Source organism: Pelophylax lessonae (genome assembly GCF_965119305.1).
Source record: "Pelophylax lessonae genome assembly, chromosome: 1".
Classification (NCBI taxonomy): domain Eukaryota; kingdom Metazoa; phylum Chordata; class Amphibia; order Anura; family Ranidae; genus Pelophylax; species Pelophylax lessonae.
Genome location: NC_138768.1, coordinates 332,549,126 through 332,562,183, shown reverse-complemented (window position 1 = coordinate 332,562,183; position 13,058 = coordinate 332,549,126). Strand labels below are relative to the sequence as shown.

The following is a 13,058-nucleotide window of genomic DNA, read 5'->3' as shown; positions in this document are numbered from 1 at the left end:
TCGTCCCCTGCAACTATTCATCCTGGAAGCTTGGGACCGCAGCCAGGATTCCCTGGATACCTTCATACAAATCCCAACCGCAGTGAAAAGATCCCTGTGGTGGTGGAGAAAAGCCGAAAATCTATCACAAGGCCTCTGTTGGGTTCAGATAGCCTCCACCATCATCACCACAGATGCAAGCGGCATAGGCTGGGGGGCCCATCTGGGATCCAAGCTAGCCCAGGGGACCTGGGGACTGGAGGAAGCAAAACAATCCTCCAATTGGAGGGAATTGAGGGCGGTAGAGTTAGCCCTCAGAGCCTTCCAGGAGGACTTGCAGGGACACCGAATTCAGGTACGGTCAGACAATGCCACAGTGGTGGCATATCTAAACCGACAGGGGGGAACTAGAAGCAATCTCCTATGGGGTCTGGCAAAGAAGATCTTGCAATGGGCCGAGGTCCAAGTTCTCTCTCTTTCGGCAGTTCATCTCAAGGGAGAGTTAAATCAACTAGCCGACTTTCTCAGCAGAAAGACGGTAAGAGAAGGAGACTGGACGTTAAATCAGGAGGTGTTCAATGGAATTACCCAGAGATGGGGAATGCCAAACATCGACCTGTTTGCCTCATGGCAGAACACAAAGACACCTCAATATTTTTCCCTGAGCAGATGGGACGGAGCTCTAGGGGTGGATGCTCTAGCTCAACCCTGGGTGTTCCCCAAATCCTATGCCTTCCCCCCACCAGTGCTAATACCAGCGGTCTTGAGGAAGTTTCAGGAGGAAAGTACGACGCTAATACTTATAGCACCACATTGGCCGAGGAGACCGTGGTTCTCGACCCTAAATCACTTAGCGGTAGAGCCCCCCTGGTTGCTACCAGTGAGAGAAGATCTCCTCTCCCAGGGCCCAGTACTCTGTCCTCAGACACAACATTGGAACCTTGCAGCTTGGCTACTGAAGAAGAACTGTTAAAGAGCAAGGGTTTCTCGGGCCAACTGGTGCAGACTCTGCTAGGAAGCAGGAAGAAAGAGACACAGAGCATCTACCTAAAAACTTGGAAGTTTTTTAGAAACTGGTGCAAAGCAAGCTCTTTAGACGCAGGAAGTACAGTATCAGTACTCAAGTTCCTACAAGAGGGGGCAAACAAGGGGTTAGCCATCAGCACCCTAAAAGGCCAAATTTCAGCCATTAGCGTATTCCTGGAAATACCTTTAGCAAAAGATCCCTGGGTGATCCATTTTTTCAAAGCCCTGAATAGGCAAAGACCAACAGGAAATCTCCCATTTCCAATGTGGGATTTGTCTTTAGTTTTGCAGGCTCTCATTAAAGAGCCATTTGAGCCATTGGAGTCTTGTTCGGTGAGAAATTTAACCCTCAAGACAGTTTTTTTAGTGGCAATCACGACCGCCAGGCGGGTTAGTGAGCTAGAGGCCCTTTCGGTTAAAGCACCTTTTTTACAAATTTTTGCAGATCGGGTTATCTTTAAAACCGATCCAGCGTTTCTACCCAAGGTAGTCTCAAGGTTCCATAGAGACCAGGAGATAGTGCTACCGACGTTTTGTTCAGAGCCTGTGAGGGAACAGGAAATTAGTTTTCATAGTTTAGATGTCAGAAGATGCATTCTGCAATACCTAAACATCACGAAGGAGTTCAGGAAGTCAGACTCTTTTTTTGTTTTATTTAATAGTTCAAAGAAGGGTACTAAAGCGTCCAGACGTTCAATAGCCAGATGGCTTAGATTAATCATCAGTGATGCTTATAGGCTTTCCGGTAAGGAGGTCCCTATGGGTATTAAGGCGCACTCTACAAGAGCAATGGCGGCTTCTCAGGCGGAAAGAGCTGGTGCTACCCCGGAGCAGATCTGTCGGGCAGCAACTTGGTCCAGCTACACAACTTTTTCCAAACACTATAGACTGGACCTGCTATCCGCTAAAGATCAGGCTTTTGGGCGAAAAGTCCTGCAAGCGGTAGTCCCACCCTGAAAGTAAGTACTCTCTTATCCTCTCAGAAGTGCCTGTCCTGAAAGACGATAAGGGAAAATTAAAGTTACTTACTGGTAACGTCTTTTCCAGTAGTCTTTCAGGACAGCACTAATACCCACCCGAAGAAGGTCTGAATATAAGATGATCAGAGGATGGAGGCTAGTATGATATATCTTTGTGTCTCCCCAGTGGCCGGAGGTACTCTTGAAGAACTGAGGCAGCCAGCTGGAGGGAGGCTTAAATCCAATAAATTGGGGCGGTGTTTCCTAAGAAGGGAGGAGCCAGGTTCTCTCAGAAGTGCCTGTCCTGAAAGACTACTGGAAAAGACGTTACCAGTAAGTAACTTTAATTTTTTCACTTTGATTTTCGGGGTGTCTTTGAATTCAGCCCTCTGTAGGTTGATAGTTTTCATTTCCATCAAACAATGTAGCATCCTTTCGTTCCCAACACATTACCCAGTCCATATCAGTATAGATATCCAGCGTGATGATTTTCCCCATTAAGATCTTAAGTGTTTTCTAAGTGTTAATTTTTTTGAGCAGTGTATATATTCATTATACACACAGTGATCTATTTCAAGCATTTCTTTCTTTTAACTTTGGTGATTATGGCTCACAGCTAGTGAAAATCCAAAATTCAGTATCTCAGAAAATTTGAATATTGTGAAAAAGCTCAATATTTTAGACTCATGGTGTCACACTCTAATCAGCTAAAACGCAAAACATCTGTAAAGGTTTCCTGAGCCTTTAAATGGTCTCTCAGTCTTGTTCAGTAGGTTACACAATCATGGAGAAGACTGCTGACTTTACAGTTGTCCAGAAGACAGTCATTGACACCTCCACAAGCCACAAAAGTTCATTGCTAAAGAAGCTGTCTGTTCAGAGTGCTGTTTCTAAGCATATTAATGAAAAGTTGAGTGGAAGAAAAAAGTGTGGTAGAAAAAGATGCACAAGCAACAGGGATAACTGCAGCCTTGAGAGTATTGTGAAGCAAAGGCAATTCCTTCTGTCAAGCCACTCCTAAACCAGAGACAATGTCAGCATCTTACCTGGGCTAAGGAGAAAAAGGACTAGACTGTTGCTCAGTGGTCCAAAGTCCTCTTTTCGAGTGAAAGTACATTTTGTATTTTATTTGGTAATCAAAATCCCAGAGTCTGTAGGAAGAGTGGAGAGGCACAGAATCCAAGTCGCATGAGGTCCAGTGTGAAGTTGCCACAGTCAGTGATGATTTGGGGAGCCATGTTATCTGCTGGTGTTGGTCCACTGTGTTTTATCAAGTCCAAAGTCAGAGAAGCCCTCTACCAGGAAATTCTACAACACTTTATGCTTCCCTCTGCTGACGAACTTTATGGAGATGCTGATTTTATTTTCCAGCAGGTCTTGGCACTTGCCCACACTGCCAAAAGTAACAATACCTATTTTAATGATCATGGTATCACTGCTTGATTGACCAACAAACTCGTCTAACCTAAACCTCATAGAGAATCTGTGGGGTATTGTCAAGAGGAAGATGAGAAACGCCAGACCCAACAATGCAGACAACCAGAAAGCTGCTATCAGAGCAACCTGGGCTTCCATAACCCCTCAGAATTGCCACCGGCTGATCGCCTCCATGCCACGCCACATTGATGCAGTTATTCATGCAAAAGGAGCCCAGACCAAGTATTGAGTCCATAATATACTGTACATGGACATACTTTTCAGTAAGCCAACATTTCTGTTTTAAAAATCCTTTTTTTCTTTTATTGGTCTTATGTAATAATCAAATTTCCTGAGAAAAAGAATAAAAAAATGCTTGAAATATATCACTCTCTGTGTAACGCATCTATATAATATGAGTTTCATTTTTTAATTTGAATTACTGAAATAACTTTTTGATGATATTCTATTTTTTTAGGATGTGTGTGTGTATATACAGTATCTCACAAAAGTGAGTACACCCCTCACATATTTGTAAACATTTTATTATATCTTTTGATGTGACAACTGTGACAACACTGAAGAAATTACACTTTGCTACAATGTAAAGTAGTTAGTGTACAATTTCTTGGGACAGTGTAAATTTACTGTCCCCTCAAAAAATCTCAACACCCAGCCATTAATGTCTAAACCACTGCCAACAAAAGTGAGTAAACCCCCTAAGTGACCATGTTCAAATGGTGCCCAAAGTGTCAATATTTTGTGTGGCCACCATTTTTTCCCACACTGCCTTAACCTGCTTGGGCATGGAGTTCACCAGAGCTTCACAGAATGCCACTGGAGTCCTCTTCCACTCCTCCATGACGTCATCACGGATCTGGTCGATGTTGGAGACCTTGCACTCCTCCACCGTCCGTTTGAGGATGCCCCACAGATGCTCAATAGGCTTTAGGTCTGGAGAAATGCTTAGCCAGTCCATCACCTTTACCCTCAGCTTCTTTAGCAAGGCAGTGGTCATCATAGAGACGTGTTTGGGGTCGTTGTCATGCTGGAATACTGCCCTGCGACCCAGTCTTTTCCTTTCCTGCTTTGTGATTGCACACGAGAGTGGCCACAAACCTTTTCTGGGGTCCCCCACCAGCTATCTTGGCTCCTCCTGTTCTGTGTCTAACTTCATAGCAAGGGGCTTGCTATGGGGCATATGTGCGGAATCTATAAACACACACCGCACGGCTCGGCCCCGCTCTCTGCTCTGCTCACAGGCTGCCTGATCCTCCTGTGAGTTATTGGTACAAGTGGCAAAACATTTTTTACTTTTATGCATTAATATAAAAAAATGTTTTAGCTTTAGCACTTCTTGAATTCATCCTCTATTTTCAGTTCCATTTTCTCTCATTGTATTCCATTCATCAGCACTCCTTCTTCTCTTGGATGTTCTCATCCCTGCCTATCTGCACGGGGCAGTACATGATAAAGAGCGTGAAGTGGTAATGACTGTTCTAGAGTCTTTGAACAATTTACTAAAAGATGTGAAGGACCCATGTGTGAGAGGACCTGAACAGCTGGAGAAAATGTGTGCCGTCATCATGGCAATTCTACAGAGCAAGGTAATTCAATAATCTACTGATTACAAACATACCTGCATCTGAATCATAAATCTAAACTGGTTCTGTTTCCAAAGACAGCATGTCAGGATCCAGAGGGTGAAGATGAAGATGACAAGCAGCAGGTTGGTCATTTTTAGGATTCTTTTCAACCCTTTTACTTTCTTCCTCTCATCACTTAGTGCTATCACACAATTTTAGCACTATTTTATTATGGACAGGCAACATTACCACATTTTCTACTGGCTCTACAGCAGTTGAAATCTGAAATCCTAGCTCCAGGACAAACTTAGTGTAGAGATTTGATGGAAGGGTCTCTATTGCTAGCCAATGTTCAACGGAAATTCATTTTAAAGTGTACTTATCCTTTTTTTAAATATTTATTTTTCATATTGGGCCACAATATATTATTATTGTCTTTTAAATTTGCTCGTAAACCTTTTCTCCTCCTTTTGGTTCCCTTCTGACTTTTTTGCCAAGGTATCAAACATAAATTTTGCCCGTATTATGAACAGGTATGGCTGCCTGCCATTTGAGAGGGTGCAATTTTGTTTGACTATAAAGCTGGCCATAGACGGGGTTTTTTTGCTCTGGTTCCGTCCATGAAGCTGAACTATCTGGGCCTGACTCTGGACTCGGCCTTAGCCAGAGTGCGCCTTCCTCTGAACAAACTCAAAAAATTGCAGGCTGCAATTTGCCATCTGCTGTCCAACAGATGGCCATCCCTCTGGACTTGCATGCTGGTGCTGGGCCTGATGGTGTCTACTTTGGAGGTGGTTTTCGGTTGCAGAGTTCCATATGAGGTCCCTGCAATGGGAGATTCTGACCAAATGGGACAAGACTCCCCAGTATCTGGAAAATCGGATCCAGCTGAGTCAGGGAACGAGGTAGTTCTTGATATGGTGGCTTCTTTCTCTGGCGCTTCGGCTAGGAAAATCCTTCCTCCCCTTGTATTGAACAGTGGTCACCACGGATGCCAGCCTGTCCAGCTGGAGAGGCGTCCTCAGCAAGCATTCTGCTCAGGGGATCTGGATGCTGTAAGAATCCAGACTACCGATCAATGTTATAGAACTCCGAGCGATCAGACTGTGTCTGGATCATTGGACGTATCATCTTCAGGGTTGTCCAGTTCACATTTAATCAGGAAAATGCCAGAGTCGTGGCCTATGGCAAGCATCAAGGGGACACAAGAAGTGTCTTGGCGGCTCTGGAGGTAGCCGGCATTCTAAGGTGGGCAGAACGGTTGGTTCCAGCCCTCTCCGCCGTACACATTCCTGGGGTGGAAAATTGGCAGGCGGATTCATCCGGAGGTGTTTCATCAGCTATGTCTCTGGTGGAGCACCCTCAAGGTGGATCTGTTGGCTTCTCAGCTCAACAGAAAGGTACAGAGGTTTGTATCTCGGTCAAGGGATCCTCTGGCGGATGCCACAGACGCGTTGGTGGCTCCGTGGGGTCAGTATCGGCTGATTTATGCGTTCCCTCCTCTCAAGCTTGGTACGCCGATCTGGTGCGGCTGGTCGCCGACGTTCCTTGGAAACTTCCTCTCAGGGAGGATCTTCTGTCCCAAGGACTGATCTTCCATTTGCTTTACAGTCACTGGCTTTGACGGCTTGGCTTTTGAACGCCAGGTGCTGAAGGATAGGGGTTTATCTGAGTCGGTGATTCCTACCCTGTTGAAAGCTAGGAAATCTACTTCTAGGAAGATCTACCATCGTACGTGGAAGACATACATTGCATGATGTGAGTCTCTTGAGGTTCCTCCTTGCTCCTTCCCGGTGGCTCAGATCTTAACCTTCCTTCAGCAGGGGGTTGAACCCAAAGTGGCCTTGAGTACAATCAAGGGCTAAGGGGTCCGCTTTGGTCTCTCATGGATGGACCTCGAAAAGGGTTGTCCGCTTCCTTTGTGACCATTTCCAATTGGGTCAGACAGACAGTGGTCCAGGCCTATTCCATCAGGGGTCAGGTTCTTCCTTTCCCTGTCAAGGCGCACTCTACTAGGGTGCTTGGTGCCTCTTCTGCCTTCCGCCATCAAGCGTCAGTGATGCAGGTTTGAAAGGCGGCCACCTGGTCATCGGTGCACACTTTTACAAAGTTTTATAAAGTGTGTGTTGGCATCTGCGGATGCTTTCTTTGGCCGCAAGGTTTTGTAGGCTGCTAATTAAGAGGACCTGATCCCCTTTGAGGGTGCATTGTTTTTTTCAGGTGGGCTCCGGTTGTTTAGTTGAGCCCCTGTTGCCTAGTTGGCTAATGTTTAGCCTTGGGGAAATTTTTGGTTGTTCTCACCCCTCATGTTTAACACTGCTTTGGGACGTCCCAATGGTTATGAATACCAGGAGCTGTGTCCGTCAATGAACAAAAGAGAAAATGGGATTTTTGACTTACCGTAAAATCCATTTCTCTAATGTTCATTGACAGACACAGTACCCACCCCTCTGTGGAGTTGTTATTCTCCTGACACTGCTTGTTACAAAACTGAGTGGCAATAGCAGAGAGAGGGAGAAGTATACACCTTGGGTGTAGCCAGAATTTTTTTTCTGCCTAGTGTCCTACTCCTGTAGGGGGCAGTATATCCCAATGGTTATGAATACCAGGAGCTGGGTCTGTCAATGAACATCAGAGAAATCGATTTTACGGTAAGTCAAAAATCCCATTTTTGTTTTTTTTTTTGTTTTTTTTACAGAGGTCTATTTGATCCGATCAAAAAGAGTGACAATTGAGGAGAGAGGGACAGAGGTAACTAATTCCAAAAGAGGGTCAGTCACTCCAAATAAGGGACAGTTGAGAGCTTGTAGACATTCATAACGTTTAATGAATGGAATTAAAATTCAAACATAGGTGAGCATTGGAGTGGATATTATTCCCACACATTTTCTGATTGCCGGTTTCTGTTACATTAACCCACACCCTGTCCGAGTGACCGCTTTATCTATCTGTAAAGATGTGTAGAGCCTGTCATTTCTGCAGAAAAGCTTTGTTTGCCCTAGGAAAAGAAGGGAGGAAAGATCCAATAGTAAACCTGAAAGTCAAAATGAATAGACCACGGATTTGTAAAATACAAGAAAAATGAATTTCAGGAAGCAGTGTTCATCTCTAAATGTCTTTAACAAAATCCCACTATAGATTTTTCCTGATATAAAATGTTTCTTTTAAAACAATTATTGTATTTAGGATTCACATACTGTAGCTCTATTAGTTCATGAGATGCTGAAAGATTTAAATCCCTAGTATGCCTTCGTGGCTCGCATCATGGCAAAAAGGTCTAAGTCATAGAAAACCGAGAAAACCTGGCATCCATTGTATATAGAAAGAATATTATTTGCACACAAAAAAAGCACATCTTCAAGATGGTTTTCAAACCTTCATCTTTCAAGAGAAAAGCCAAGACTCATAATTAAGACAGCTAATTATTGTGGGTGTCAGGCTTGCCAGGGCAACTCTTTTTTGCATATTGAGGACAATTTTCAGATGGGGATCGAGTGACGCTATTTACCCATCAGGTCCGCTTCCCTTGGGATTGACGGTGGGGAGTGGGCTGACTCTATAGCCATTAGACAGTCTATTGGCTATAGAATCCCTCCCTAACTGCTGTCCATTACTGCTGTCAATCCATCCCTAACTGCTGTCAAGGGAGTGGACCTGACAGGGAACTTTTTCCTCAGCTCCCCCATCAGGCTTTGCCCCTAGTCAGCATCACTGGTTGCTAGGAGCCTATAAGCTGTGAAACCAACAGCATCCTTGACAACCAGTGACAGGTGGAAAGGGAAGGGGGTAGCGATGGCAAACATGCTGCACTGCTACACATGTGTGTGTGTGTGTGATATATATATATATATATATATATATATATATATATATATATATATATATATGTGTGTGTGTGTATGTATGTGTGTGCATACATAATACATATACACACACTATATTGTCAAAAGTATTGTGACGCCTGCCTTTACATGCACTTGAACTTTAATGACATCCCCGTCTAAGTCCGTAGGGTTCAACGTTGAGTTGGCCCACCGTCTGCACGAGGTTTAGGAGTGTGTCAGGCACTGATGTGAATGAGAAGGCCTGGCTTGCAGTCTCCACCCTAATTCGTCCCAAAGGTGTTCTGTCAGGTTGAGGTCAGGACTCTGTGCAGGCCAGTCATGTTCCTCCACCCTAAATTTGCTCATCCATGTCTTTATGGACCTTGCTTTGTGCACTGGTCCAGCTCATTTGGTGGAGGGAGGATTATGATGTGGGGTTGTTTTTCAGGGGTTGGGCTTGGCCCCTTGGTTCCAGTGAAGGAAACTCTTGAAAAAAAAATTAGAAAAAAAAAAACATGTAAAGACAAAGGCATAATGAGCATAATGGCCGTTCCTTCAGAGCGCATGCGCCGATGACATCATCGGCTGCATGCACTGTAAATATCTCCTAAACAGTGCAGGTTTAGGAGATATTTATAGCACCTATAGGTAAGCCTTAATATAGGCTTACCTATAGGTAAAAGTCTTTAAAGTGGGTTTATAACCACTTTAAAGCATCAGCATATCAAGATATTTTGGACAATTTCTTGCTCCCTACTTTGTGGAAACAATTTGGGGATGGCCCCTTCCTGTTCCAACATGACTGTGCAATGTTCCTCTCATGCTGCATAATGCTCCTCTCTGAGCCAGACAGTGTCTCAACCCAGCATTTCCAGTGGAAGCAATGTCAGTGAAGGCACAGACTTCTGGTGACATTTTACATTAATTACAAATACATATTGGGTACAAAAAATACCTGGCACCTGGGTTTGCTAAACCCCAGATTACAGATTGGATTCTGCAGTAAAACTGGTTAAACTGCTTTTACCATCATGTTTTTCAGTTAACTTCTTTTAGTAAAATTTGCAATAAATATTAAGAATAGTATTAAATACTGTATAACATTTAGTATCCCTTAGAAACAGACTTAGAAGCTATAGCCAAAGTGAAGTAAATATTGTGACTTTAGAACAAATAAAATCTACGTTCCTAAAGTAGAACTATAGGCAAAACTTTTTTTTTTTTCATTTTGGATAGAGTAAGGGAGGGTAAAAAACCCCTGTAAGGTTAATTTTTTTTTTCAAATATGATTTTTATTGTAAAGGTTGAACCAGATAAACAGTACAATACAGTGCAATGTAACCAAAATATGCAGATCACCAAGGTAAATAACAAGTAAGTAGGAAGAAAGCACGCATAGACGTGCTGCTAGTGCAAAGGTCAGGACAAATACTGAAACATCAACAGAAGAAAACAATGCATCATGTAAGCATCGATAAATGCAAAAAAACAAGTTTCCGGGGCACTAGGCCCTTGTGGAGGTACTCGAGGTTGTTGTGCGCCAGCACCAAGTGAGCGGTAGTGACCAGTGCAGACTCATCGTCTGCGCAGCATACTTCCAGTACAAGGCTCAGAAAGTAAGGCTAAGACAGCAAAAGAGAGAAGAAGGGAGAGCAGGAAAGAGAGGAGGACAGGCAGGGAGGGGGGCAAACACACATCTACAGGGAGGGCAAGGGGGAAGGGGGGGGGGGAGGGGAAGAAGGGAGGTGGGGGGGACCGCTCCGCACTGGATCTCGGGGACCACTCCCTCCTCAGACGGCTCTCCCGTCTGGGTTCAGGAGCCCAACAGAGACTTTCCCCGTTCTGACAGGACGAAGACCTTCCAGTATCCCCAAACCTTCTCATATTTCTCACGTTGGTGGAGCGCCGTGAGGGTCAAATCCTCTAGTCTATTCACCTCGACCAGCCTCCGCATGCAGTCCCTGATGGTGGGCGATCGGGAGGTCTTCCAGTACTGTGGAATGCAGGATTTAGCCGCACAGAGGACATGGGGCACAATAGAAAGTTTATATTTCCTCAGAGGGATGCTGGTGCGTTGCAAGAGAAAAAATTCCGGTGTGTCTGGGATAGTATGTTCGGTCAGATCCCGCAGTAGGTAGCCCACCGCGGTCCAAAAGTCTCGCAGTTTCGGGCAGGACCAGAATACATGAAGCAGGGTACCCCTGTCTTCCTGACAGCGCCAACAGGTATCGGAGGTCCCCGGGAAAATTTTGCTCAGACGGGAAGGGACCCTGTACCACCTGGTGAGTAACTTATAGTTGGACTCCTGCAGTCTGGTACAGGTCGGCGTTTTTAGAGCTATGGTGCAGATGTTGAGCTGCTGCGTCGTTGAGAGGGAAATCTGGAGATCTTGCTCCCATTTGGAGAGGAAAGGAGGGGTGAAATCCTCCGCCGGGGAGACTAGAAGGTGATAAGCCTGAGACAGTGTGTGTAGGAGCATCCCCTCACCCTCACAAAGTACCTCAAAAGGGGTCAATTCCCTGTTGAAGAGGTCTGGTTCTGGCAGGGAGAGGAGGAAGTGGTGTAATTGCACAGCCGGCCAAAAGGTGAGGGCAAAGCGCCCCATTGGGTCCGATAGCTCTGCTATGGAGGGCCACCCACCCGGGCATGTAAAGCGAGACGCCACTCTCCTATCATGGTCCACCAGGTTGGAAAGGTCGATCCATCAGGCCCGGAGAGAACGCCGGATTCCCCAAAATCCGAAACAGCGGAGAAGTGGCAGAAGAAATGGCAGGGTTAAGGAGGACCGGGGCCAGCACAGAGAGGGTAACCCCAATCGTAGGGTGGGACACCAGAGCGGGCGGCCAGTGCCCCTTACACCAGGGGGCGCCCCCTAGGGTTATCGTAGATTGTGCCAATTCCAGGCCGACCCACAACTTATATGCGGAGTGCCTGCGCCAGTCGAGAAGGCGACCGAGGTGTGTCGCCAAATAGTACTTGTGCACATCCGGCAGGGCCAGGCCACCACAGTGTTTGGGCAACGTCAAAAGTGCCCGGGACAAGCGTGGGCCGCCCGTGGCCCAGATGAATCGCACAAACAGAGAGTGCATCTGTTTAAAAAAGGCAGACGGAAGTTTAATCGGGAGAGCCTGGAGCAGGTACAAAACCTTAGGGAGGACCGTCATCTTCAGCAGATTGCACCTCCCGAACCAGGAATGAAGGCCGGTTGACCAGGCCTCGAGGAGGCGGCGGACCGTGACAAGCAATGGGGCGAAATTGAGGTCGTAAAGTTTCGAGATAGCCGGTGCCATGCGGGTGCCCAAGTACGTGAGCGCTCCCCTGGTCCAACGGAAAGGCAGTGAGGAGGAGATGGCGGCCATCAAGGTCGGGGGGATAGCGACCCCCATCGCCTCCGATTTACCGAAGTTGATTTTCAGGTTAGCATGTGTACCGTATAGCGCCAACTCCCTAAGAAGGTTAGGCGCAGAGACGACAGGATTGGACAAAGAGAACATCATGTTGTCTGCGTACGCAGAGACCATACATTCAAAGTCCCCAACGGTAAGTCCGGTGATGTCTGAATTCGCTCTCACCCTACACAGAAAAGGCTCCAGAGAGAGGGCGAAAAGAAGGGGGGAGAGAGGGCAACCCTGGCGAGTGCCATTGGAGGTCGAGAAGGAGTCCGAGAGGACTCCATTGCACTTCACCTGAGCAGTCAGGCTCGAGTAAAGGTGCCCAATCCAGGACAGCATGGTGGAACCGAGGCCTACAGAACGCAAGGTGGACGTCATAAACCTCCAGCTGACCCGGTCGAAGGCCTTTTCGGCATCCGTGTTCAGAAAAACGCAAGGGGTATTAGTTGACCGGGCAACATGAATGAGGTTGAGGACCTTGGTCGTGTTATCACGAGCCTCCCTGGATGGGATAAAGCTGACCTGGTCTAAATGGACCAGACGGGACATATAAGGTCCAAGACGATTCGCCAAAATTTTTGCGAACACTTTCAGGTCCACATTTAATAATGAAATCGGGCGATAACTGGCGCAGGCAGAGGGGTCCTTCTTCTCCTTCGGGATGAGGGAGATGTGCGCCCGAAGGGAGTCCCACGGGAAGGCAGATTCCCCAGATCCCAGAAGGTTGAGCCATTTCACCCAGTGGGGGCCGAGAGTGGGCAGAAAAGTGGTGAAGTAGGGGAGTGTGAAGCCGTCAGGCCCAGGGGCCTTACCCGCCTTACAGGAGCCTAGAGCGCCCTGTAACTCTAGCAGTGAGATCGGGGATTCCAGCGACTC

At 46.3% G+C, this 13,058-nt stretch overlaps 2 protein-coding genes across 2 annotated transcripts in view; one reads left to right on the top strand and one right to left on the bottom strand.

The window, feature by feature from the left end:
- The window catches only part of IPO4 (importin 4), a 235,985-nt gene that overhangs the window by 168,542 nt on the left and 54,385 nt on the right, over positions 1-13,058 (top strand). The window contains exons 23-24 of the mRNA XM_082243128.1: positions 4,794-4,987; positions 5,062-5,109. Coding sequence (XP_082099254.1) covers positions 4,794-4,987; positions 5,062-5,109 — 242 coding nt within the window. The remainder of the gene's footprint in view (positions 1-4,793; positions 4,988-5,061; positions 5,110-13,058) is intronic.
- Positions 1-13,058, bottom strand: part of LOC309544236 (uncharacterized protein) — a 110,866-nt gene that overhangs the window by 81,546 nt on the left and 16,262 nt on the right. The gene's annotated exons all lie outside the window — the stretch shown is intronic.